At 42.9% G+C, this 26,683-nt stretch overlaps 2 protein-coding genes across 4 annotated transcripts in view; both read right to left on the bottom strand.

Moving 5' to 3' along the window:
• The window catches only part of LOC127975302 (tripartite motif-containing protein 16), a 32,823-nt gene extending 21,393 nt beyond the window's left edge, over positions 1-11,430 (bottom strand). The window contains exons 1-3 of one of the 3 annotated variants that reach the window (XM_052579251.1): positions 10,783-11,430; positions 8,204-8,287; positions 7,888-8,112 (exon numbers count right to left, since the gene is read on the bottom strand). In XM_052579251.1, the coding sequence (XP_052435211.1) occupies positions 7,888-8,112; positions 8,204-8,287; positions 10,783-11,355 (882 nt within the window). In that variant the 5' untranslated portion in view covers positions 11,356-11,430. The remainder of the gene's footprint in view (positions 1-7,887; positions 8,113-8,203; positions 8,288-10,782) is intronic. The other 2 variants (XM_052579250.1, XM_052579248.1) reach the window with 2 other exon arrangements.
• A 7,548-nt stretch (positions 11,431-18,978) lies between these two features.
• LOC127975303 (tripartite motif-containing protein 16) lies at positions 18,979-24,835 on the bottom strand. The gene is made up of 6 exons (XM_052579252.1): positions 24,222-24,835; positions 23,630-23,725; positions 23,314-23,550; positions 20,094-20,253; positions 19,906-19,953; positions 18,979-19,677 (listed from the first exon to the last, which is right to left on the bottom strand). Exons 1-6 carry the CDS (start codon positions 24,792-24,794, stop codon positions 19,154-19,156), a joined length of 1,638 nt encoding a protein of 545 aa, XP_052435212.1. The 5' UTR covers positions 24,795-24,835; the 3' UTR covers positions 18,979-19,153.
• Positions 24,836-26,683: the final 1,848 nt, after the last annotated feature.

Here is a 26,683-nt window from a genome sequence, read left to right as displayed (position 1 = left end):
TAAAACAGTGATCAGAAAGCCCCAAAGTTACCCGTGGGACAGAGTGATATTCATCCTTTATTGTGGTGTAACAGCCCTGCAAACAAGCCTGCACTGGCCCAGCTCGGCTCAGGGCCCCGAGAATTTGCTCATTGGCAAAACATTGGCCCCTCAAGCCAATGTCTGATCTCTGAGAACATTATTTAGATGTAATAATTTCACTTCATAGTAGCCCTAGAATACCACTGCATGAAATTTTGTCATTATGTCATTATGCAGAAATTCTTTGGACAGAATCATGTAGATTCACACATATATCACACACAATGGTGACAATGAAAATATTGTTTTTTTTTATGTTCTGAGTTGATCTGAATATTTTGTTGACTGTCATCATTGATATTGCTGAATCTTGATATCTGTCTGAGGTTATAAAGCACTAAAAGACTGTAAGCCTAAGACTGTGGGTTACCTGTGACAACTGCTAGGGTCCCGGTCATATCATCGCACATACATTCCCAGTTTTTCCCAATTGCTAAATCCCTCTTTGAACTATTGTCAGCAGGAAAGCCTTCAGGAAATGTGGCAGCTGGTAAATGGGAAATCTGTAAGAAGGGCATGGGAAAAGGGAGAAAACTGCCTCACAACTTAATTCCAGTCAGTCTATAACTTGGAAAGAACAACATCAGAATTTCTTCAAACAGCTTCTTGAGTTCTTGCTTCACTTGCTGATCATAGGCTACCCTGGTTTTGAACAGCCATCATCTTGCATTGTGATGCATCACAAGAGTGCCATTCTGAATCAGAGGCAGGAAGGGAAGCTGGTGGTGTTTGCCTATGGATCATGGACACTAACGGTTCCTAGGAAGAATCATAATTTGCACTCTGGGAAAATGGAATTCCTTGCAATGAAGTGGGCTATTTGTTAGCAATGAAGTGAATACCTTTATCAAGTAACTTACTTTGTGGTCAATACGGACACTAACCCGATGACATATGTGTTGTCCATGACCAAGCTCAATGCCACCACCCACCAAATGGATAGCAGAGTGGGCTGACTGCAATTTTATCATCAAATAAAGATCAGGCCGCACACATGGACTGTCGAGGAGGCCCTTGGACATGGAGAGTAACATGCAGACCTCTTCACAGGAGACAAGTCCAAGAGTCAATGCTCTCCCCCTACCCCACCTTGGTGCCTCAGACCACATCACTGTCAGGCTCTTGACAGATATAAGTGTGGCCGGAAGGGCCGTCAGAGCCTCTTCAAGACCCTTCAATGCAAAGTGAAAGCAGCTGAGAATATCATTGGTGTCTCTCTCCCCTCCCTCCAGGACATTTACAGAACCCATCTCACCCGTAAAGCCCTCTGCATGGCAGGTGATCCCACTCACCCATCACACAGCTTCTTCAGTCTAACCGGCTGAACTCACTCCTGAACTTGCCCCCCCCCCCTTCTGCCCCAGGCACCACTGAACTATGAACCCCCCCCCCCCCCCCAGATTCCTCCCCCCGACTAACATACGATGATATGCACCTGTCACTTTGTGCAGCATTAGTCTGCTCACTACCTCATTCAGCATAGAACTGACATCATTCTACTACCTCTTTAGTCAGTTAGGGTTAGGTAACACTTAATTTTTGCTGTTTCTAAAATTATATCACAGCATTCAAAATCGCCTAAAATTTTGTTTCAATCTATTAATAGATTTTTAAACTCAAATACTGTCTCAATACCACCATCCACTGAGTGTTGTGAGAAGTTTTTAAATGTCTTTTTAGACAAAGTTAATACAATTAGATCTGGTTTTCATGACTGGAATGGCTTGACAGGAGACATTCTAAAAAACGTCAGCACGTTTGATAAATTTGATTTGGTTTCAGTTAAGGATATTAGTCTTATTATTGGTAAGTAGAAACGCCCTGCTGCTAGTCGGGATGTTTTGCCTTTTGATTTGTTGGCTGCGACATTCGATTATACTGGGCCTTGTACTACTGCTATTGTTAATTGCAGTCTTTATACAGGCACTTTTCCTTTAAGTTTTAAGCAGGCGGTTATTCAGCCCCTTCTTAAAAAGACTACTCTTGACCCGTTGGATTTTAATAATTATTTTAATAATATATCTCAAAAATTTTGGAAAAGGTAGTTTTATCTCAGTTAAGCTCTTTTTTGGCTAAAAACGAGGTGTTAGATGTCTTTCAGTCTGGTTTTCGGGCAGGACACAGTACTGAATCAGCTTTATTGCGAGTCTCAAATGATTTATTACTTATTGCAGACTCGGGAAATACTGGGGCTTTAATTATGTTGGATCTTAGTGCAGCTTTTAATCTAATTGATCACGATATCCTTATTAGTCGTTTGGAACACGTTGTAGGGTTGAGAGGGACGGTTTTAAAATGGTTTTCCTCATATTTAAGGGGACGTTCAATTTCTGTGAGGGTTGGGGATTTTTCCTCCAGGTCAGTTTCTCTGGATTGTGGAGTACCTCAGGGTTCAATTCTGGGACCTCTTCTCTTTTCTCTGTTTTTGCTTCCTCTAGGCCAAATTTTTAAGAAATATGGTATATCTTATCACCTATATGCCGATGACATTCAGATTTATTTACCGATTGGAGCTGGAGGATCAAGCCCTAATTTATCGCTGGTTGCTTGTTTAAAGGAGGTGACCAGTTGGTTACGACAAAACTGCTTGCAGTTAAATGCCAGCAAGTCTGAAGTCATGGTGTTTGGGATGAAAAAGGATGACAGTGGTTTAGCCGATTTTCTAGGTATATGGGAAACATACGTTCAGCCTAAAATAAGAAATTTAGGTGTAATTTTTGACTCTGCTCTTACGTTTGACCATCAGGTAAAAAATGTGGTAAAAAATTGTTTTTATCAGTTAAGGACTATTGCGAAAATGAAATCTTTTTTGTCTGTTCCTGATCTGGAAACAGTGATTCACGCATTCATCTCTACACGTTTGGATTACTGTAATGCTCTATATGTAGGAATCAGTCAATCTCTCATTTCAAGATTGCAGCTGGTTCAAAACGCTGCAGCGAGGCTATTGACTGGTATTAAGAAAAGGGAGCATATTACACCTGTTCTGGAAAGGCTTCATTGGCTCCCTGTGAAATATCGTATACAGTATAAGGTTTTGTTATATGTTTTTAAAGCTGTTCACGAGTTGGCTCCGGAATATATAAAGGATTTGGTGCTTATGAATTCTGGTAGATCTCAAAGGTCCTTTAATTGTTTACTGCTCGTTGTTCCAAGAACTCGTCTTAAAACTAAAGGGGATTGAGCTTTCTCAGTCGTTGGACCTAGGCTGTGGAATGCTCTTCCTCCTGATATAAGATCTGCACCGTCAGTTGATGTTTTTAAAACTCGTGTGAAAACTTATTTGTATTCTGTTTCTTTTAATTCTTGACTTTGTCATTCTATATATTTTTTTTTTTTTTGTGGTTTCCTTGCTTTTAGATGTACAGTCCTTTGGTCTACCTTGTAGTTGAAGGGGCTATATAAATAAATGAGACTTGAGACTTGAGTTTTAATAAAATAACTCTTTCTGCCATGTGCCTTGCGCTGCTTTATATAACTTTATTTTCATTTTTATTCGTTTTTTACATGCCCTTATTTGTTTAGTTTTTTTTTTTTTACATTATATTAGATTTTTTTAGGCTCTACTGTTAGTGTTATCTGTATGCACCATGAGTCTGAGAGTATTGTATTTTTTAATTCTCTGTATGTATGTTATGTACTGTACATGTGAAAGAATTGACAATAAAGCAGACTTGACTTGACTTGACTAATCATCAGGTTTTATCCAGGTTTCTGTCAAACAGAGTACATCTAGATTATGAACGGTGATCATATCATTTACAGAAAGTGCTTTCATAGAAAGGGAGCTGATAATCAAATAAGCCAAGCTTTATAATTTGTTTATCTGTATTGCATCTGTTTTTTTATTTGTTGAACCTCAATTAAATTGTTATTCTTAAATTGGACATTTTTTTAAATTTTAGTTCGTTGAACAGTCACACTATCTATAGTATTATATCTAGGTGAAAGAGTCTCTATGTGCTGAGAATAATCTGACTTCTGTGATGTGAGGCGGTTAGCAGATGGTCGGTTTAGCCAGTCTGTCTGCTTCCTGACCGGGGCCAAGTTAGTCAAGTACAAACTATTAGACTATATGCCATATTTATAGAGAGAAGAGCGGCACCACCCCAGGAGGGATGAAGTCCATCTCTTTTCAACAAGTCAGGTATGCCCCAAAAGTTGTCCAAAATTGTCCAATTGTCTATAAAACCTATGTTATACTTCAGGCACCACTTAGAAATCCAGCCATTAATTGATGATCTGCTATGTATCTTATCACCACAGTAAGCAGGGAGAGGACCAGAGCATATTACCGTGTCTGACATCGTGCTTGCAAGTTCACACACCTCTTTAATGTTGTATTTAGTGATCTCTGACTGGCGAAGTCTAACATCATTGTCTAACCCTAACCGTTGTGAATAACAATCGTGCTGTATTTACATTTAGCATTAGCCAGAACTTTTAAATTTGCCAAGATGTCAGGCGCTCTGGCTCCTGGTAAACATTGGCCTATGGTGGCTGGCGTCTCTATTTTCATGATCTGTACAATAAAACTGCCAATAACTAGAGCACTTAGGTTTCTCAGTGGGTGTGTCACTGAGTGGGGAGAACCTGTTTAATTTTTTGATTGGAACAGAAGAGCAGTGTTTTGACCCGCAACTATGCCGCCTCACAGTCACCCAGTTGCCCTGCTGTGAAGGGACTGTTACCAGAACCAAACAATGTACAGGACTGCCTGAGCTAGATCAATCCAAAGCCATATCTAGAGCCCTCACATTCTTACTGTCCTCATTTAAAGTTCAGATGTGTGTCTCTAATTCTGAAATCTTCTCTGTCAACCTAACTATTTCCCTGCATTTATCACATGTGAATCCCTCATCGCCAACAGAGAGATATAAATTATACATGTGGCAAGCGGTGAAAATAGCAATAGCAGGAGAAGCCATTACTCACCGTGCTTGATGAAAGATTCTTACCACAGTTGTTTGATGAAAAATCAGAGTGAGAGAGTAGCGAGAGAGAGGAGAGAAGAAAAGAAAAAAGAAAACAGCAAAAGGCATGAATGGAAATGCTAATGACAAGCTAACAAATGCTAATGCATTGAATAACTATCAAATTAAAAAGATTTCAGACTTCTGATGTCCCCTCTGAATTGAAAAAAAAAATGTTTTTTATACTGACCATTTTCTATTCCCTAACCCAACCCTACCACTAAACCTAACCCTTACAGAAAACCTGTTTGCATTGTTACACTTTCAATTAAACATCATTTACTATTTTTAGTTACCCCCCCCCCCCCCCATGGGGACCGCAGGACAGACCCCACAATGTAAAAAAATGGCAGGTTTTACTGTCCTTTGGGGAGCATTTGGTCCCAACAATGTACCATCAACAAGAACACACACACTCACAGTTTTAAAAACTTGAAATTTCATGTCAGTTACAGATTTCAGCCACTGGTAAACATTAGAATATTTTATGAACAAGCTTTAAACTAAAATGAAAACAAATTTCACAGTCAATAATTAAATGTGTGACATTAAAAACAGCGTCTCGTAACACCAGAAAACAAAAGAACACAAGGGCCGGAGATCTATAAAGTGAATATTGAAAATGATTTATTGACTGTGTGTGATAATCTGAAATGAAAGGTAATTATTATAGTGATAAGAAAATGATAGGTTTGACACTACATCAAAAACTAAATCAACACAAACTGAGGTTGAGATAAGCACAGAAACACACGGTCACTCAGCAGGACTCACACATGCATTTTACTGTCTATATAAGTATTTATTACACACGTTATTTCACTGTAGTATAAATGCCATGAAGAGAAAAGAAAAGACTTTATAATATCTCACTGTTACTAATTTATCATGCATCAAAGCATTACGGGTAGAATCTCTTGTCAATCTAATCTGATTCATCAACACTGATGAGTTTCACAGATGATCCAAGTCCAAACCCAAACCCAGGATAGAGCGGCTGAGTGAACGTGGTCTGGACTGTGTGGATGAGGCTCATTGTGTCAGAGACGCTGTAGAAGGACAGCGTTCCTGCTCTGTGATCCACAAAAACTCCTATTCTACTGCTGATGGACTCCACAGAGAGAACAGTGTGTGTCTTATTGTGCCAAAATGAGTACCTCGAGGGAGTGCAAATCAAACTCCAGGATTGATCATTAGATCCAAACAAACACTCAACACCTACCTTCCTGTTGATGCTACTATATGACACTGATATACGCACACCATTATTTCCACTCCACTCAATCTCCCAGTAACAGCGTCCGGACACACTTTCTCTACACAACACCTGACGATACACATCAAATCTGTCTGGATGATCAGGATACGACTGCTCTCTGTGTGTGTGAATCATCACTCTGTTGTTCTCAGACAGATGGAGGTTTTTATGGGCTGTGTTTGGATCCAGAGTGAGCTGATGGGAATCTGATGGAGATAAAACACATCAGAAATAGGAATTATTAATCTGTTTGATCTTTCTCATGTAGCTGAACTCTTCATGTTCATTGTATCATAAGTGTCTCAGTACGGATAAACAATTATCCTGTGCAAATCATCATTTGCATCATCAATTATAAAACTATTCTTTCACCTTCAGGAAGAACATGGACATAATCAGTGAGTTTTTCTGCTTGTTTTGTATTGACTTACATTGTAAGAAGTTGTCCCTGGTTCTGGGAACCGTGTTGGTGAATGTGACTGTAGAAATCAACAGACATGAACAGTGTGATTCTGGTGATACTGAATCCATTCCTAACACATTTCTAATATGATGTTCTCCATGATATGAGATGATGATGGACTGGTTTATGAGAGCAGATGAATCTCCAGGTCTTTACCTCTGTCTGAGATCTTCTTGAGCTCCTTTTTGAAGAAATTCTCCAGTTTGTCTCTCAGCTGATGGACAGATTCTTTCAGCTCATCAGAAGAGAAGAGAGAACTGAAGAGATCATCATTTGCATCTGTAGATTCAGGAGGTGCTGAGAGAGACTGGAAACTCTACAGAAAACAGTAATCAAAACTGAAAAGAAAAGAAATCAGCTCCATACTTCACCAAATAACCTACAGGAACATCAGATTTGTGCACTTCTTGTTGACTTGACTGATCCTTAGTAACTCAGTCCAACATGTCACAGCATTATCATCACTCTTCTCATATTCACTAAATCACATTACAGCTATAAATTCTAGTCTTATTTCACCTATACTATATATCAACTTTCTAGGAAATTGTGTGGATGATATAATTTCTGATAAGAACATACATATCCATCTAACAGCTCAAGCACAAAAGAAGCTCCAAGGCTACAATTAGATTGACCATCATTTATAACTATAGAGTGGTTAGAGATGCTGAAACTTCACAAGGACCCCTAATGCACAATCAGGTTTGATTTGGTTTGAATACACTGAAGTATTGCTAATATACACATTACTTTATATTTTGGGTCTTCATGTTTAAATTTTATCAGGATTCGGGATTGCCTGATCCAGTTTTGATAAACGTTACTCAGAATCAGTACTATCAAGTTCACTGATTTCACTGAAACATAAAGAATGAGATGCAAAATTTGGTAATAAGTTTGAAGTATCTTCAGTATAAAAGAGCTCAGAGAAATGATTACTGAGAGATTTCGAGAGCTGAAAGATATTTGTAAGTGTCTTTCAAAAGATGATGAGATGAGAGTCTGACTGATGATTATATAATAAGACACTCATCAAATGTTTTCTCTGTGAGTCACAGCAGAATCTCACTCAAGTCCACTATGATCCTGTTCTTCTAGATCTGTGTTACCTGCAGGAACTGGATGTGATCCTGTGTGTGTGAAAGCTGCTCCAGCTCAGTGTCTCTCCTCCTCAGATCATTGATCTCCTGCTCCAGTCGCTCCAGTCGTCCTCCAGCTCGACTCACTGCAGTCTTTTCCTGATCTCTGATCAGTCGTATCAGCTCAGAGCAGCTTTTCTCAATGGATGAGCGGATGAGCTCAGTAAAGATCCTCTTGCTGTCCTCCACTGCTATCTGTGCAGAGCATTGTTAGGACACACAGTGATTCAACTTCAGTGAGTCTGAACTGAGATGGAGACAAACTTCTCTTCTTCTCCAGACTCACCTTCTGAGACTCCACAGTCTCTCTCAGCTGCTGGAGATCTTTCTCTCTCTGCTGGATTCTCTGCTGGAACATCTTCAGTTGGTTCTGGAGGAAAAACAGAAGATTGTAAATGTCTAAAAAAAATAATGAATTTGTAGCTAATAAACCAATGGCTGAAGGTTCAAACTCCACAACTGATGATCAGTTACAATCATCAAACATGAATTATGATCAATATTAAGGCCTGTTTCACTGCAGGCGTAAGTATCATGAGAGTGAACCAGACACAGACGTAGAGCTTCACACTGACAGTGTTTCTGTTTAATTAACCTGCAGTTCTACACAGAAAATAAACAGACTATTGCAGGGGGGTGTCACGTTCTGGTAAACAGGAGACAAGAGATCCAATCGCAGTGTGAGATTTATTGGGCAATCCAAAATCAGAGTAAAAACAAGCCGGGTCATAACCAAAGATCAGTCCAAACAGAAACAAACAAACAAACAAACAGGATCAGGAATAGGAACTCGGAAACTAGGAACACTAGGAAACCAGATGATGGAAAGTAAGGGCTCCAAGCAGACAAACAGAAAAGGACTAGTTAATATAGGGAGGATAATGACTAACAAGTGAAGACACCTGAGTGCAATTAACAGGATTGCAATTACTGTGATGAAGTGCCAAGGCTTTGTGGGAATTGTAGTGCCTACGGTGAGGTGCCTATGGGGAAGTAAGACCACTAGTGGAGACTCAGGGAAACAGAGACCAGACAGCGTGACATTACCCCCTCCTCCACAGAGCAGCTACCAGATGCTCCACCCGAACCCAAGAAGAGACCAAAGAACACAAAGACCAGGAGGGAGGTGGAGCGGCGGAGGACCAGGGGGAGGGACGGAGGGCCAGGTAAAATGGGGAAACAGAGACAAGTGCAATTAACAAAAACAAGGAACCCAGGAGGGAGGTGGACCGGCGGAGGACCAAGGGGAAGGACTCTAGAGGGTCAACGGGAACCTGACTCGACTCTCGGGGGTCAACGGGGACCTGACTCAACTCTGGGGGGTCAACGGGAACCTGACTCGACTCTGGGGGGTCAACGGGAACCTGACTCGACTCTGGGGGGTCAACGGGAACCTGACTCGACTCTGGGGGGTCAACGGGAACCTGACTCGACTCTGGGGGTCAACGGGAACCTGACTCGACTCTGGGGGGTCAACGGGAACCTGACTCGACTCTGGGGGGTCAACGGGAACCTGACTCGACTCTGGGGGGTCAACGGGAACCTGACTCGACTCTGTGGGGTCAACGGGCACCTGACTCGACTCTGGGGGGTCAACGGGAACCTGACTCGACTCTGGGGGGTCAACGGGAACCTGACTCGACTCTGGGGGGTCAACGGGAACCTGACTCGACTCTGGGGGGTCAACGGGAACCTGACTCGACTCTGGAGGGTCAACGGGAACCTGACTCGACTCTGGGGGGTCAACGGGAACCTGACTCGACTCTGGAGGGTCAACGGGAACCTGACTCGACTCTGGGGGGTCAACGGGAACCTGACTCGACTCTGGGGGGTCAACAGGAACCTGACTCGACTCTGGAGGGTCAACGGGAACCTGACTCGACTCTGGAGGGTCAGCTGTGGCTGTCATCCCGTGTAGAGGCGCTAGACAAGCGGCCATCCTAAGTCAAAGTCAAAGTCACCTTTATTTATATAGCGCTTTAAACAAAATACATTGCGTCAAAGCAACTGAACAACATTCATTTGGAAAACAGTGTCTCAATAATGCAAAATGATAGTTAAAGGCAGTTCATCATTGAATTCAGTTATGATGAACTGCCTTTAACTATCATTTTGCATTATTGAGACACTGTTTTCCAAATGAATGTTGTTCAGTTGCTTTGACGCAATGTATTTTGTTTAAAGCGCTATGTTTTCGTCAAAATTTGCTGATTCAAATCAGTAATTAATTATTATTTGACTACTCTGCACACTTTCCAGTAAGTCAATGCATTTGCACTATAAGATCAAAACAGAACACCTTACGTGCTCTCGTGATCCCCACTTGGAAAACCCCTGGTAGACCGAGATGAGTGGTAATTCATAGTGCCCTCTCCTGGGTAGTGTGGTTTATTTATTGTCATTTCTAATCACTCATACACAGACACTTTGACTTTAAGTACTGGCAAAACGTCAGAAGTGCCAGTACAAGCGAAAAAGTGCCGGCCAACTTCAGGCACTGAACATGTCTTGTTGTGCATATAATATGCAGTTTTGGCATACACACACCTTTACCACACCCCTAATCCTAACTATTGCATATCAATAGCACACCAAATAGAGACAATAATGTGATTTGATTATGATTTGATTGCTTCCACTGACCTCATTTGTAAGTAATTTTGGATAAAAGTGTCTACTAAATTACTAAATGTACATATAAATGATAAGCATTTTCATAATTTACTATATAAAGCAGCATATATTTTTATTTTAAGGCAACCATATGCTCCCACAGGCCACATAAAATTACGTGGTGTTTTGAGTTTGACACATGTTAGACAATTGGATCACTACACGTAGTATTAACTTGATCAAACAAAATACCTGATTCTCTGTCCTCTGTGCTGCAGCGGATACAGTGTCATGGTTTTTATGTCCATCAATCGTACACAGCATACATATACATTTCTGATCAGTGCGACAGAAAACCTCAAGGAGCTTATCATGTTTCTGGCAGATCATCTCCTGCAGTTGTCCAGTGGCATTAGTCAAACTGTGTCTCTTTCCTTTAAACCAACTCTCGTGTTGTTCAAGATGATTCTGACAGTAAGAGTTCACACACATCAGACAGGACTTGATGGCTTTGGATTTTCTTAAAGTACAGACGTCACACTCCACATCTCCAGCTCCAGCGTCACAGTCAGCAGGACGTTTCCTCTTCTTCAGTTTCTCCACCACTTCAGCCAGCATGGTGTTTCTAGCTAAATCAGGTCTTGGACTGCAGGTTTGTTTGCACTGTGGACAGCTGTAGACTCTCTTCTGATCCTCCTGATCCCAGCAGTCTGTAATACAGCTCTTACAGTAACTGTGTCCACACTGGATAGTCACTGGATCCTTCAGGAGATTCTGACAAACTGGACACAAGAACTCATCGTGAAAAATTCTTGCTTCTGCCATTTTACTGCATGAATATAGAGTCACAAACACACAGTAGCTCAACCTCGTTTTAGTTTCTCTTTCTCTGAACACACATGTGTCCTGTTTCCTTGTTCTGTGTTTGAGGGATGTGTGTAAGTAAGGTGTCTATGAGTCTGTAAAGCAGGTTCCTGTTCCTCATTATATGTATGTGTAATATTAAAATCTCCATAACTACGGGAAGAAGGAGGCGGGAACCAGCGGACAATCAACTGACATTTTAATAATTCCAAAAATAAACACAAAACAGCACATCAGCCCCTCATGGACGACTGATGTGCACAAATAAAAAGCAAACATAAAATAAAGCCCAGGCCTGGTCCCTCTCGTCCTTCACTGTCTTCGCTCCAGTTTTATATCCCTCCATCTCCTACGTGGGACTCGAGACCGGTGGGTCGAACAGGTGTAGCTCATCTCCAATCACTCCACCAGCCTCGCTCCTCCCACGTCCCTCGGCCCCGCCCCACTCGCCACATACCCCCATCGCCCTTCGCAGGCCGGGGGGGGTTCCCTCGAGACTGCGCTCTACTCCCCCCTCCCCCCTCTGGGGGGGGGCCGCTCACGGGGACCTGCGGGAACCTGGGGGTAGGACAGACGAGGCGAGAGAAAAGGAAATGAAAGGAGGAGCGACAGAGATGAGAGAGGGGAGAGAGGGAAAAAAAATTGCGGTTCCCAGACGCACTGCTGCTCGGCCCTCCACCCACTGGGTGATCTCCTCCGCGGTGCCTGGCGGTGGCACTGGACGGCCCTCGGCGGACGGCACGACACTCCTCCACCGCCCGGTGGACGGCAACGGCTCCTCCGGTTTTGGGCAGCCGGCAGGAGTCCCCCGTTCCCTGCTCTTCCCATTTCCGGTGGATGGCAGCAGGCTCCGGCACCCTGGCGAACGGCGCCGACCCCTCCAAATCTGACTCCATTTTATTATTTAATCTGAGTCCATTTTATTATGACCTCTAATTCAGGTTGGAATGCAAATCGGTTGTATGTCTGTTTCTATTTAGTAGGCCTATTCTTCTGACATTTGATTGTTCTAGTTAAAATCTTCGGGTGCTCATGTCGCTAACAGGGATTCAACGTAAATATAGTCAATAATTACAGAGTAAAGCAGAATAAAAACAAATGTAACAATTCATTATCAGTCAGGTAATTATGTACTCTGCCAATTACATATCCAATTCAAACATATCAAATCGTATCAATACAAAAAATCGAATTCTCAAAGATGCATCTAAAAGTAAAATATGCATACCTGACCTTAGAAAATACATAGTATGAAGTGAAGAGACACTCAACACACTACAGGCTTTCTGGCTACAGAATCGCTCTGATCCTTTTTGCTGCAATCCTTTAAAATTAAACAAATTGACAGAAGGGAAGGAGGTCAACTGCACCTTCACTCTGTGCGCTGTCTCGAAGATGCCCGTTTATGTTTGTGTTGTCTTTTTCTCTGGAGATCAAAGTTTTTCTGGTTCTTTCATCTTCCATCGAAAAATTTGCTAACGCTTCTTCAGCAAAGTTTGGATTTACTTAACTAATATTACAACCAATACCAGAATGCACCATAAACAACATATAAATGCAGTTACTGTTTACTAACAACTACTTACCTGGAATATGAAATATAGCGGTTTAAGCCATTTTTATGTAAACGCAAATTATTTTTAATCATTTTTAATCAGTTTAGGTGTATGTGTGAAGTACAGATTAGAGCAGGGGGGGGGGGAGACTGGGATCGTCAGGTAGTTGTTGATTCTCCATAGACTGTGGGGGTGGTGTCTTGTACTTGGTGATGTTACTCAGACCAGTCCTTACTGACATTGGGTCATTGGCTGAAAACTTTTTTTCCTTAGCTTTTCAGAGTCGTTTTTTTATTCACTCTGATCTCATTTAGTAGTCTGTTCTTGGCCTTGCAGTACAACATTTTATCCCCACTTCTGTAAACATCCTTTTTAGCATGACAAAGCTGCTTGAGTTTTACAGTAAACCTTGGTTATCATTATTGAATGTCAGTCATGTCCTGATAGAAATACACATATCATCAAAGAAACTGATATAAAAAATGAAAATGAAACAGTGAGCCCCAATCAGAAAGCCCCAAAGTTACCCGTGGGACAGAGTGATATTCATCCTTTATTGTGGTGTAACAGCCCTGCAAACAAGCCTGCACTGGCCCAGCTCGGCTCAGGGCCCCGAGAATTTGCTCATTGGCAAAACATTGGCCCCTCAAGCCAAAGTCTGATCTCTGAGAACATTATTTAGATGTAATAATTTCACTTTAAAGTAGCCCTAGAATACCACTGCATGAAATTTTGTCCTGAAATAATATTTTTAATATTTTAAGTCATTATGCAGAAATTCTTTGGACAGAATCATGTAGATTCACACATATATCACACACAATGAAACAATGACAATTAATGAAACATTTTTTTTTTTTATCTGAATATTTTGTTGACTGTCATCAGCGATATTGCTGCATCTTGATATCTGTGTGAGGTTATCAGCATTAAAAAGGTAATGTGACGGTGGATTGAAGGAAAGTCTGGAAGCAGATGCGAGTTAACAGTTTTAATGAGATGAGGGGAATACAAAGACACAAATAAACAATGAGGCTGAGAAGACGACACTCTGTGGTGGTGGTGAGGAGGTGAGGAATCCGGATGATGGCGGAGAGAAGGTGAGTAGTCCGGTTGATGACGGTGAGTAGGCAGCAGGAGAGGATGGCACAGGAACTGCGGGGAATAGAGCTGAAGGTAAGAGTTCGTGGCTGAGTGGAAGTGCGGAGAGTGGATGAGGTTCTAGGGAAAACACAGACATCCAACGCAAACAACACTGAAGCCGCCGAACAGGGTAACCACATTAAACATGAAACAACGATCTCACAAAAACAAGACGTGAGACAAGCCAATATATAGTGGATGTGTAATAAGTGACAGCTGTTGCTGATGACAATTAACAGAGACGGCCACAAGCTAATCAGTGCAGACGCGAAACACACTGATTTTACCACAAAGTACAAACACCCCGAGATCACTGTTTACCAACCGTGACAGTACCCCCCCCTCTAAGAACTCCTCTTGGAGTTCCCAGAAGGGCCTACCTGCTGATTTTAGTCATCAATAAGGGAGTGATCCAATATGTCCCTAGCAGGTACCCAACTCTTCTCCTCCGGACCCTAACCTTCCCAGTCCACCAGATACTGGAATCCTCGTCCCCTCTGTCTCGAGTCCAGAATACGATTAACCGAATAGGTCGGTTCCCCATCTACGAGACGCGGTAGCGGGGGAACCGGAGTAGGCGGATTAATACGTGCATAAAACACAGGTTTAATTTTGGACACATGAAAGGCGATGTGTACCATAGAGAGTTGTTGACTCCAGGAAGAAGGATTCTTGGAGACCAAACATCGCAACGTCCTCTCTAAATCTTGGTTGGCTCACTCAGATTGTCTGTTGCTTTGGTGATGATAACCCGAAGACAAGCTAACTGACGTTCCTAACAATTTGCGAAACTCTTTCCAATATTTGGATATGAACTGAGATCCCCTGTCCGAAACCACGTCTACCGGGAGGCCATGATGCCGAAAGACGTGATCTAGGACAGTGACCGCTGTCTCCTTGGCAAGCCAAAACAAAATGTGTGTGTGGGATTAGGGGCCACAAGGATGGGAGCCGAAATGAAGCGGCTCTTGAGGTTAGCAAACGCAGCCTCACCTGCGTCCGACCACCTGAACGGAGTACTGGGGGAGGTCAAGGCTGTCAGAGGTGAGGCTAGTTGGCTGAAATTGCGAATGAAACGCCGATAGAAATTGGCGAACCCCAGAAACCACTGTAGGGCCTTACGGGCATCTGGAGATGGCCAATCTATCACAGCCTTAACTTTGTCAGGGTCCATACGTATTCCCTCGGATGAGACGATATACCCTAGGAAGGGAACAGACTGTGCATGGAATACGCATGTCTCCGCCTTGACAAAAAGACCATTCTCAAGTAACCTCTGGAGCACTCGTCTGACATGTTAAACGTGTTCCTGTAGAGATTAAGATGTCATCCAGGTAAACATATATAAACTGATCTACCATATCTCGCAACACTTCATTAACGAGTGCTTGGAAAACCCCCGGGCAAGTTGGAGAGCCCGAACGGCATCACCAAGTATTCAAAGTGCCCTCTAGGGGTATTAAAGGCGGTTTTCCATTCATCCCCCTTCCTGATGCGGACCAAATGATAAGAATTACGTAAATCCAATTTTGTGAATATGGATGCTCCCTGCAACCTCTCGAAAGCTGAAGACATGAGTGGTAATGGATAGGTGTTCTTTATCGTGATGTTGTTCAGCTCTCGGTAATCAATGCAAGGTTGCAGAGAACCATCCTTTTTACCCAAAAAAAAGAATCCCGCCCCCGCTGGAGAAGAGGAAGGGCGGATGAACCCAGAAGCTAAGGAATCAGAAGTGTATTTCTCCATGGCCTCCCTCTCAGGAATAGACAGAGAGTATAACTTGCCCTTAGGCGGAGACTTACCTGACACTAAATCTATGGCACAGTTGTAGGGATGATGTGGAGGAAGAGAAGCAGCACGGGACTTACTGAACACTTCCTTCAGGTCCAGATACTCTACGGGCAGTAGAGTAGTGCGGTGACATGGATGGGGAGAGACACAGGAAGGACAGGAATGTTCAAGTGACGTGCTAGTGAAGAATCAATGAAGTTACCTTCGGCTCCGGAGTCCAGAAGGGCATGACATTCATGAGATTGATTCCTCCACCGCAGTTTCACTGGAAGAAGGGGCGATGATGTAGTTGAGGACTTCCCAGCGGAGATCCCACCCGATAGTAGTCTCAAGTTTACAACCAGGCTGGCTCTTTTAACCGGGCATGAGTCGATGTTATGATCAGAGCTTCCACAGTACAGACACAGTCCTTGGGACCTCCGCTGTTCCCTCTCCCTCCGGGACAGCCAAGCTCCACCCACCTGCATGGGCTCGTGGTCGTCGATGGAACCGACCGTGTTCCCTCGACTCAAGCGCCCCCTAGCAGGAGAGATGGTAGGGCGAGAAGGACTGGGTTGGCCACCCAGGCGATTAATCCGTGCGTCGACCCGTAGAGCCAACTCTATGAATCCGTCGGGAGTGGGGGGCAGCTTGAGGAGGTAGATCTCTTTCTGAACACGGTCGGATAACCCATGCAGGAATCGATCCCACTGCGCCGCCTCGTTCCACTGGCACGTGGCCGCCAGGGTGCGGAACTCAATGGAATAATTGGTCACTGAGGAAGAACCTTGATGGAGCTCTGAGAGCTGATGAGCGGCTTCCCTGCCGGTCGCTGCACGGTCGAATACTCTCCTCATCTCCTCAGAGAGGGCGTGGAACGAGGCACAACACGGATTTTGGTTCTCCCACACCGCCGTCCCCCATAAGGCAGCCTTGCCGGATAACAATGTGAGGATGAATGCTACTTTTGAATCCTCAGTAGCGAAGGTGCGGGGCTGTAGGGCGAAATGCATTGAACACTTAGTTAAGAAAGTTCTGCAAAACGCTGGCTCACCCGCATAATTCTCCGGTGCCGGAAGCCGCGGCTCTGGCCGGAAGTGTTCCTGGGGAATCTCCCGGGGGACGGACTGCGATGGGCGCAGTGGGAGATTTGAGCTGATGGATCCGCTGGGTGAGCTCAGACACCTGTGCCACCAGCGCTCAAGATAGTGCGTCCGGAGTTAGAGATGCTCTCCTGCTGCTGATCCATGTGTTGGACACTGTGGTGCATTTAGTCCGTGAGGGTATTGATGTAAGTGATGTAAGTAAGTGAAGTGACATACAGCCAAGTATGGTGACCCATACTCAGAATTTGTGCTCTGCATTTAACCCATCCGAAATGCACACACACAGAGCAGTGAACACACACACACACACTGTGAGCACACACCCGGAGCAGTGGGCAGCCATTTATGTTGCGGCGCCCGGGGAGCAGTTGGGGGTTCAATGCCTTGTTCAAGGGCACCTAAGTCGTGGTATTGAAGGTGGAGAGAGAGCTGTTCATGCACTAACCCCACCCACAATTCCGTCCAGCTCTCTCTCTCTTGGTGCTCGCTGCTTCCATGGTGGTGAGATCGTTCTGTGACGGTGGACTGAAGGAAAGTCTGGAAGCAGATGCGAGTTAACAGTTTTAATAAGATAAGGGGAATACAAAGACACAAATAAACAATGAGGCTGAGAAGACGACACTCTGTGGTGGTGGTGAGGAGCTGAGGAATCCGGATGATGGCGGAGAGAAGGTGAGTAGTCCGGATGATGACGGTGAGTAGGCAGCAGGAGAGGATGGCACAGGAACTGCGGGAAATAGAGTTGAAGGTAAGAGTTCGTGGCTGAGTGGAAGTGGGGAGAGTGGATGAGGTTCTAGGGAAAACACAGACATCCAACTCAAACAACACTAAAGCCAACGAACAGGGTAACCACATTAAACATGAAACAGCGATCTCACAAACACAAGACGTGAGACAAGCCAATATATAGTGGATGCGTAATGAGTGACAGCTGTTGCTGATGACAATTAACGGAGATGCCCACAAGCTAATCAGTGCAGATGTGAAACACACAGATTTCACCACAAAGTGCAAACACCCCGAGATCACTGTTTACCAACCGTGACAGATAAAATCTGTCATTTTTGCTTTTGAAAGCAAACATTTCGTTTGGAAACATATTTTCATCAATAATTTTAGCAGTCATTAAATGAGATACAGCCATACCGGCAGCCATGTCACCCTGTAGCCCAAGACTGGTTACCCACTGAAGCTACTCAGGGTTAAGTCTGGTCAGTACCTGAATGGGAGACCAGGTCCATCAGGAGACACGTCACTGAAGGCAGAGGAACATTTAAGGAATAATAGACTATTTAAAATTAATACATTTTTGAAGCAAGTTTGTCTAAATACTACTACAAAATACTACTACAACTGGCCCTCCGACTGAGCCACTGGGCTACATCAAGTGTCACTCACCAGCGAGAACTTTAATAGTACTAGAATACCAGGAAGGAAGATTGTCTTGTTGAGGTTTGTCTGCCATTCTCGCTCTCAGCACAGTGTGCATGAACATGCTCTTGATGTATCCAGTCTGCATGAACAGGGTGCGCAGAGGTATGCAGATACATACCTTGGACCAAGAAAATTGAAAGGATGAACATTTCTTGGTCCTATGCCTTCCACAGATCATATAAATACAGATAATAAATTTAGACCACTTAACTTAATGATTGCTATCAGGAAGTGAGGAGATTTTCAACCAGCATAAAATATTTTTTTCTGAAGACAATCACCTATTGCACCTTTAAATATTTAAAAAAGAGAAATATCATTTATGCATTTAATCCCATTTTATCAACCAATATCTTGCTACTGACCTTCGATGATAAATTCAACCATACTAAGCAAAAATGAAAAAATAATAATTCTCATTGCTGAATAGTGTTGAACTTTTTTCTCTTGTGTCATATTCTTCAAGGTATTTTTAGGGAGTAACGCACTAGGGAGGGAGTATTGTAATGAATTGCTTTTAACAGTAACTTCCCCTTAACACAGAATATAACACACACACTGATCTTACTGTCTATATGAGGATTTATTACACACATTTATTCATACATGTTATTTCACTGACAGAAGTTCAGCTACAGTATTAATGTCATGAAAAGAAAAGAAGAGACTCTATAACATCTCACTGTTACGGATTTATCATGCAGCTCAAAGCATTATGGGTAGAATTTCTCTTCAGTTTATTCTGATTCATCAACACAGTTTCACTGATGATCCAGTTCCAAATCCAAACCCAGGATAGAGCGGCTGAGTGAATGTGGTCTGGACTGTGTGGATGAGGCTCATTGTGTCAGAGACGCTGTAGAAGGACAGAGTTCCTGCTCTGTGATCCACAAACACTCCTATTCTACTGCTGATGGACTCCACCGAGAGAACAGTCTCATTCTTATTGTGCCAGAATGAGTATCTGGAGGGAGAGCAGAACAAACTCCAGGATTGATCACTGAATCCAAACACACACTCATCACCCTGTCCCTTCCTGCTGATACTCTTATACGCCACTGATATACACACACCATTATCTCCACTCCACTCCAGCTCCCAGTAACAGCGTCCACACACACTCTCGCTACACAACACCTGACACCAAAAGTCAAATCTGTCTGGATGATCAGGATATGTCTGGACTGTGAAAGTGCCAGTAATCACTCTGTTGTTCTCAGACAGATGTAGGTTTTTTTTCACGGTGTTTAGATCCAAAGTGAGCTGATGGGAATCTGATGGAGATAAAACACACCAGAATCAGAAATTATGAATCTGTTTGATATTTTCATGTAGCTTCATTTTCAGTGTATCATCAGTGTCTCAGCACAGATGAACAGATGTCCTCTAAAAAGCATCATTTATATATAAACATCATCAGTTATAAAACTCTTCTTTCACCTTCTATAAGAAGAACATGAACACACTCTGTGAGATTTTCTACTTGTTTTGTACTGACTTACATTGTAGGAAGTCGTTCCTGGTTCTGGGAACCGTGTTGGTGAATGTGACTGTAGAAATCAACAGACATGAACAGTGTGATTCTCATGATCCTGAATCCATTCCTAAGACATTTCTAATATGATGTTCTCCATGATATGAGATGATGATGAACTGGTTTCTGAGAGCAGATGAATCTCCAGGACTTTACCTCTGTCTGAGATCTTCTTGAGCTGCTCTTTGAAGAAATCCTCCAGTTTGTCTCTCAGCTGATGAACAGATTCTTTCAGCTCATCAGAAGAGAAGAGAGAACTGAAGAGATCATCATTTTCATCTGTAGATTCAGGAGGTGCTGAAAGAGACTGGAAACTCTACAGAAAACAGAAATCAAAACTCATCAGCTCCACATGTCACCCAATAACCTGCACCAACATCAGATTTGTGCAGCTCTTGTTGACTTGGCTGATATTTAGTAACTCAATCCAGCAATTTCACAAAATTTGCTTCATTCTTCTTGTATTCATTAAATCAAATTACAGCTACAGATTCTAGTGTTTGCCGCTTATACTATATGTAAAATTTCTAGGAAATAGTTTAGATAATAAAACATCTGCTAAGAACATACTGTAAAAATCTGTTATGACGAGTGGGGTGCAGCCGAGAGACATGGGAACAGGAGTGGTCTCGAGTCCCACGGAGGAGATGGAGGGATATAAAACCGGAGCGACGACAGTGACGGACGAGAGAGGACCAGGCCTGGGTTTTAGTTGTGTTTGGTTTGTATTTGTGCGCGTCAGTTGTCCGTGAGGGGCTGATGCGCTGTTTTGTCTTTATTTTGTAATTAAAGTCTTGATTTGATTTTCCGCTGGTTCCCACCTCCTTCTTCCCGTGAATATGAAGTGTGTCATTTGCTACAGTGGTGCCGAAGCCCGGGAGAAGGAGGGACACACTGCTGAAGATCCCTCGCCGCTGTGGTGAATCCGCGGTGCCATCGAGCAGGCTAGGGTGTGTGCGTCATGGACGCTCGAGGCGGTGGGCTGGAGTGAGTTGCCGGGGACGGGTGAGCTCACTGCCGGCTGCCCGTGGTGTGGAGGGGCGGCTGCCGTCCGTGAGGGAGCGGAGCCTGCTGCCTCCGTGAAGGAATCTGGAGGAGCAGGGAATGGGGGTCTCCTGCTGGCTGCCCAAAACTGGAGGAGCCGTCGCCATCCACCCGGCGGCGGAGGAGTGTCGTGCCGTCCTCCAAGGGCCGTCCAGTGCCACCGCCAGGCACCGCGGAGGAGATCACCCAGCTGGTGGAAGGCCGAGCAGCAGTGCTCCTTTCTCAGGGATTTCACAGGGACTCTTAAGACACACTCAAGTATGGTTTCAAATCACTGAAGCATTACTAATACAGGTTCTTCTCTATAAATTAGCATATTGTTATAAAAGTTCATTATTTTCCATAATGTAATGATAAAAATTTAACTTTCATATATTTTAGATTCATTGAACACCAACTGAAATATTTCAGGTCTTTTATTGTTTTAATACTGATGATTTTGGCATACAGCTCATGAAAACCCCAAATTCCTATCTAAAAAAATTTGCATATTTCATCCGACCAATAAAAGAAAAGTGTTTTTTAAGACAAAAAAAGTACACCCTTCAAATAATTATGTTTAGTTATGCACTCAATACTTGGTCGGGATTCTTTTGCAGAAATGACTGCTTCAATGCAGGGTGGCATGGAGGCAATCAGCCTGTGGCACTGCTGAGGTGTTATGGAGGCCCAGGGATGCTTCGATAGCGGCCTTAAGCTCATCCAGAGTGTTGGGTCTCGCGTCTCTCAACTTTCTCTTCACAATATCCCACAGATTCTCTATGGGGTTCAGGTCAGGAGAGTTGGCAGGCCAATTGAGCACAGTAATACCATGGTCAGTAAACCATTTACCAGTGGTTTTGGCACTGTGAGCAGGTGCCAGGTCGTGCTGAAAAACTAAATCTTCATCTCCATAAAGCTTTTCAGCAGATGGAAGCATGAAGTGCTCCAAAATCTCCTGATAACTACAGTAGCTGCATTGACGCTGCCCTTGATAAAACACAGTGGACCAACACCAGCAGCTGACATGGCACCCCAGACCATCACTGACTGTGGGTACTTGACACTGGACTTCAGGCATTTTGGCATTTCCTTCTTCCCAGTCTTCCTCCAGACTCTGGCACCTTGATTTCCGTATGACATGCAAAATTTGCTTTCATCTGAAAAAGGTACTTTGGACCACTGAGCAACAGTCCAGTGCAGCTTCTCTGTAGCCCAGGTCAGGTGCTTCTGCCGCTGTTTCTGGTTCAAAAGTGGCTTGACCTGGGGAATGCGGCATCTGTAGCCCATTTCCAGACTCAGTCCACTGCTTCCACAGGTCCCCCAAGGTCTGGAATCGGTCCTTCTCCACAATCTTCCTCAGGGTCCGGACACCTCTTCTCGTTGTGCAGCGTTTTTTGCCACACTTTTTCCTTCCCACAGACTTCCCACTGAGGTGCCTTGATACAGCACTCTGGGAACAGCCTATTCGTTCAGAAATTTCTTTCTGTGTCTTACCCTCTCGCTTGAGGGTGTCAATGATGGCCTTCTGGACAGCAGTCAGGTCGGCAGTCTTACCCATGATTGCTGTTTTGAGTAATGAACCAGGCTGGGAGTTTTTAAAAGCCTCAGGAATCTTTTGCAGGTGTTTAGAGTTAATTAGTTAATTCAGATGATTAGGTTAATAGCTCGTTTAGAGAACCTTTTCATGATATGCCAATTTTTTGAGATAGGAATTTTGGGTTTTCATGAGCTGTATGCCAAAATCATCAGTATTAAAACAATAAAAGACCTGAAATATTTCAGTTGGTGTGCAATGAATCTAAAATATATGAAAGTTTAATTTTTATCATTACATTATGGAAAATAATGAACTTTTATCACAATATGCTAATTTTTTGAGAAGGACCTGTATAAGGACTCACTTCATGTTTGGGGTCCTTATGATCATCAATGTGTTACAGGCCAATAAAAATCAGTTTTATCAGGTTTGAGGATCACCTGATTCAATTTTGATGAACGTTACTCAGAATCGGTACAATCAAGTTCACTGATTTCAAGGTGATGTAATAAATGAAAAATAAAAATATGGTAAAAATGTGAGTGAGTGAAGTTTTGAACTGCCAGTGGCGCTAGTGGTGGTTGACAGTTAAATATATCGTCCAGAAGAAAGAGCTGAGAGAAAGGAATCCTAAGAGATTTCCAGAACTGAAAGCCATTTGTAAGTGGCGTCTCTTTCAGAAGAAGCTGATCAGATGAGAGTCTGACTGATGATTATATAATAAGACACTCATGAAATGTTTCTCTCTGAGTCTCTGTCACAGCAGGATCTGCTCAAGTCCACTATGATCCTGTTCTTCTAGATCTGTGTTACCTGCAGGAACTGGATGTGATCCTGTGTGTGTGAAAGCTGCTCCAGCTCAGCGTCTCTCCTCCTCAGATCATTGATCTCCTGCTCCAGTCGCTCCAGTCGTTCTTCAGCTCGACTCACTGCAGTCTTTTCCTGATCTCTGATCAGTCGTATCAGCTCAGAGCAGCTTTTCTCAATGGATGAGCGGATGAGCTCAGTAAAGATCCTCTCACTGTCCTCCACTGCTGTCTGTGCAGAGCGCTGTTAGGACACACAGTGATTCAGCTTCAGTGAGTCTGAACTGAGACGGAGACAAACTTCTCTTCTTCTCCAGACTCACCTTATGAGACTCCACAGTCTCTCTCAGCTGCTGGAGATCTTTCTCTCTCTGCTGGATCCTCTGCTGGAACATCTTCTGTGTCTCCTTCAGCTGGTGCTACAGGATAAACAGATGATAGTCAATCTCACCGATAACAACTGGCACTAAATAATCAATGTATACAAGAAAAGTGGAACTGAAATGGCTGTAGGTAGGTTCAATCTCAAGAAGTGAGGATCATGATGAACATGATGAAGATTAAGGCCTGTTTCAAACTTTAAGTGGAAGTAAAAGTGAAACTGATGCAGACATAGAGCTTCACAATGACAGTGTTTCTGCTGTGTAGCATAACTTGTATTTTGACAGATGAAAGTTTGTATTTTGTCAAAGAACCAGTGAATAGTTCACTCCATTATTTCATAATGTTGATTTTATGAAAGATTGTCTTGATGAAGGTTTCTGGTGCATTTTCAGCAAACAGTGAAACTCTTCTTGCAGCTGCTGTTCATTTCTGCTGTTGTGTGCATATAAGAATGCTGTTGTTAATATGGTGCCATTATAAACACATGAAATGATTGTCTGCAATATTTCATCAGTGTCATTTCTTAAATACCTGTTTCTCTGTCCTCTTTGCTGCAGCTGATACAGTGTCATGGTTTTTATGTCCATCTATTGTACAAAGCATACATATACATTTCTGGTCAGTGCAGCAGAAAACTTCAAGGATCTTCTTGTGTTTCTGGCAGATCATCTCCTGCAGTCGTCCATTGGCTTCAATCACTTTGTGTCTCTTTCCTTTAAACCAACTCTTGTGTTGTTCGAGGTGATTCTGACAGTAAGAGTTCAGACACATCAGACAGGACTTGACGGCTTTGTATTTTCTTCCAGTACAGACGTCACACTCCACATCTCCAGCTCCAGCGTCACAGTCAGCAGGACGTTTGGTCTTCTTCAGTTTCTCCACCACTTCAGCCAGCATGGTGTTTCTAGCTAAATCAGGTCTTGGACTGAAGGTCTGTCTGCACTGAAGACAGCTGTAGACTCTCTTCTGATCATCCTGATCCCAGCAGTCTGTAATACAGCTCTTACAGTAACTGTGTCCACACTGGATGGTCACTGGATCCTTCAGGAGATCTTGACACACTCGACACAAGAACTCATCGTGAAAAATTCTGGCTTCTGCCATTTTACTGCTCGATTGTAGAGATACAAAAACAACAGCTCAACTACACTCTCACTTTCTCTTTCACTGTTTAGCTACATTCCCACAGCTCTCAGCCCCGCCCCTCTCGTCAGAATCAGAATGAATCAGAATCAGAATGAGCTTTATTGCCAGGTATGTTTACACATACGAGGAATTTGTTTTCGTGACAGAAGCTCCGCAGTACAACAGAATGACAGCGACAGAACATAAAACACATAATAAAAGAATAAAAAATACAAATAAGTAGATAGTGAATGACAATATACAAATGACAATTGTAGGCAGGTATATTACAAAATGCAGTTATGTATGTACATGTGTATTATGTGCAAAATTTAAGTGTATACTAAGTATGTGTGTTAGATAAATAAAGTGTATGTGTATATAAATATAAAGTGTAGTGTGTTCGCCGTTATTATCAGCTGTTCATAAGATGGATTGCCTGAGGGAAGAAACTGGTCCTGTGTCTGGTCGTTCTAGTGCTCAGTGCTCTGTAGCGTCGACCAGATGGACACAGTTCAAAGAGGGAGTGTGCAGGATGTGAGGGGTCCAGAGTGATTTTGACAGCCCTTTTCTCACTCTGGATAAGTACAGTTCTTGAATAGAAGGGAGAGTTGAACCGATGATTCGCTCAGCAGTCCGGACTACCCTCTGTAGTCTTCTGAGGTCAGATTTAGAAGATTAAGAAGTCACACCTGTGTATTAAAGCTGCAGTAGGTAACTTTTGTAAAAATATATTTTTTACGTATTTGTTAAACCTGTCATTATGTCCTGACAGTAGAATATGAGACAGATAATCTGTGAAAAAAATCAAGCTCCTCTGGCTCCTCCCAGTGTCCTATTGCCATTTGCAGTTACGGGCCGCTCCCGGTAAAAAAACAACCAATCAGAGCTGCGGTCTGTAACTTTGTTTGTGTTTGAAATGTAGAAAAATGTATATAATAAGCGAGTACACCATGAATCCATTTTCCAAACCGTGTTTTTAGCTTGTCCTGAATCACTAGGGTGCACCTATAATAAGTGTTTATGTTCGGACTATTTTAGATTGCTTCGGGGATACCGCGGCGGAGTAACCCAGTACCTTTGTGATTCTTCATAGTCATAAACAGAGAGAAGTAGTTCCGGCTACGATGTTCTTCCGCAAGACGCAAGCAGTTCTGTTTATTAACCGCTAGAGCGTCAAAAGTTACCTACAGCAGCTTTAAATCAATTCAATGCACACAGACTGAAGTTCTTTTAATCGTGATAAATTTGGCTCACAAAAACCCACAAACCCACCAATTCTCAATGAATTATTATATGGTGACATGCCAATAAGCTAATTAACTCAAAGCTCCTGCAAAGTTTTCCTGAGCCTTCAAAATGGTCTCTAAGTTTGGTTAACTTGGCTGCACAATAATGGGGAAGACTGCTGATCTTTCAGTTGTCCAGAAGACAATCATTGACACCCTTCACAAGGAGGGCAAGCCACAAACATTCATTGCCAAAGAAGCTGGATGTTCACAGAGTGCTGTATCCAAGTATGTTAACAGAAAGTTGAGTGGAAGGAAAAAGTATGGAAGAAAAATATGCACAACCAACCAAGAGAACCGCAGCCTTATTAGGATTGTCAAGCAAAATCAATTCCATAATTTGAGTGAACTTCACAAGGAATGGACTGAGGCTGGGGTCAAGTCAATTCACCTCTATTTATAATGCGTTATAATGCGTTATAATAGATTGTGTCAAAGCAACTGAACAACATTAATTAGGAAAACAGTGTCAATAGTGCAAAATGACAGTTAAAGGAAGTTCATCATTAAATTCTGTGATGTCATCACCCAGCTCAGTTCAGTTTAAATAGTATCTGTGCAATCATTTGCAATCAAGTC

Source organism: Carassius gibelio, chromosome B16 (genome assembly GCF_023724105.1).
Source record: "Carassius gibelio isolate Cgi1373 ecotype wild population from Czech Republic chromosome B16, carGib1.2-hapl.c, whole genome shotgun sequence".
In the NCBI taxonomy this organism is placed as follows: Eukaryota; Metazoa; Chordata; class Actinopteri; order Cypriniformes; family Cyprinidae; genus Carassius; species Carassius gibelio.
The sequence above is the reverse complement of the archived record's forward strand: the minus strand, read 5'-3'. Positions and strand labels throughout refer to the sequence as shown.

Bases quoted from the DNA above. Each gene is read 5' to 3' on its own strand.
- LOC127975303 (XM_052579252.1), bottom strand. From the start codon at position 24,794: ATGGCAGAAGCCAGAATTTTTCACGATGAGTTCTTGTGTCGAGTGTGT. The intron at 23,551-23,629 runs GTGAGTCTGGAG...GTGTCCTAACAG, and splicing joins AGACTGTGGAGTCTCATAAG to CGCTCTGCACAGACAGCAGT. The intron at 20,254-23,313 runs GTAACACAGATC...TGTTTTCTGTAG, and splicing joins ATCACATCCAGTTCCTGCAG to AGTTTCCAGTCTCTTTCAGC.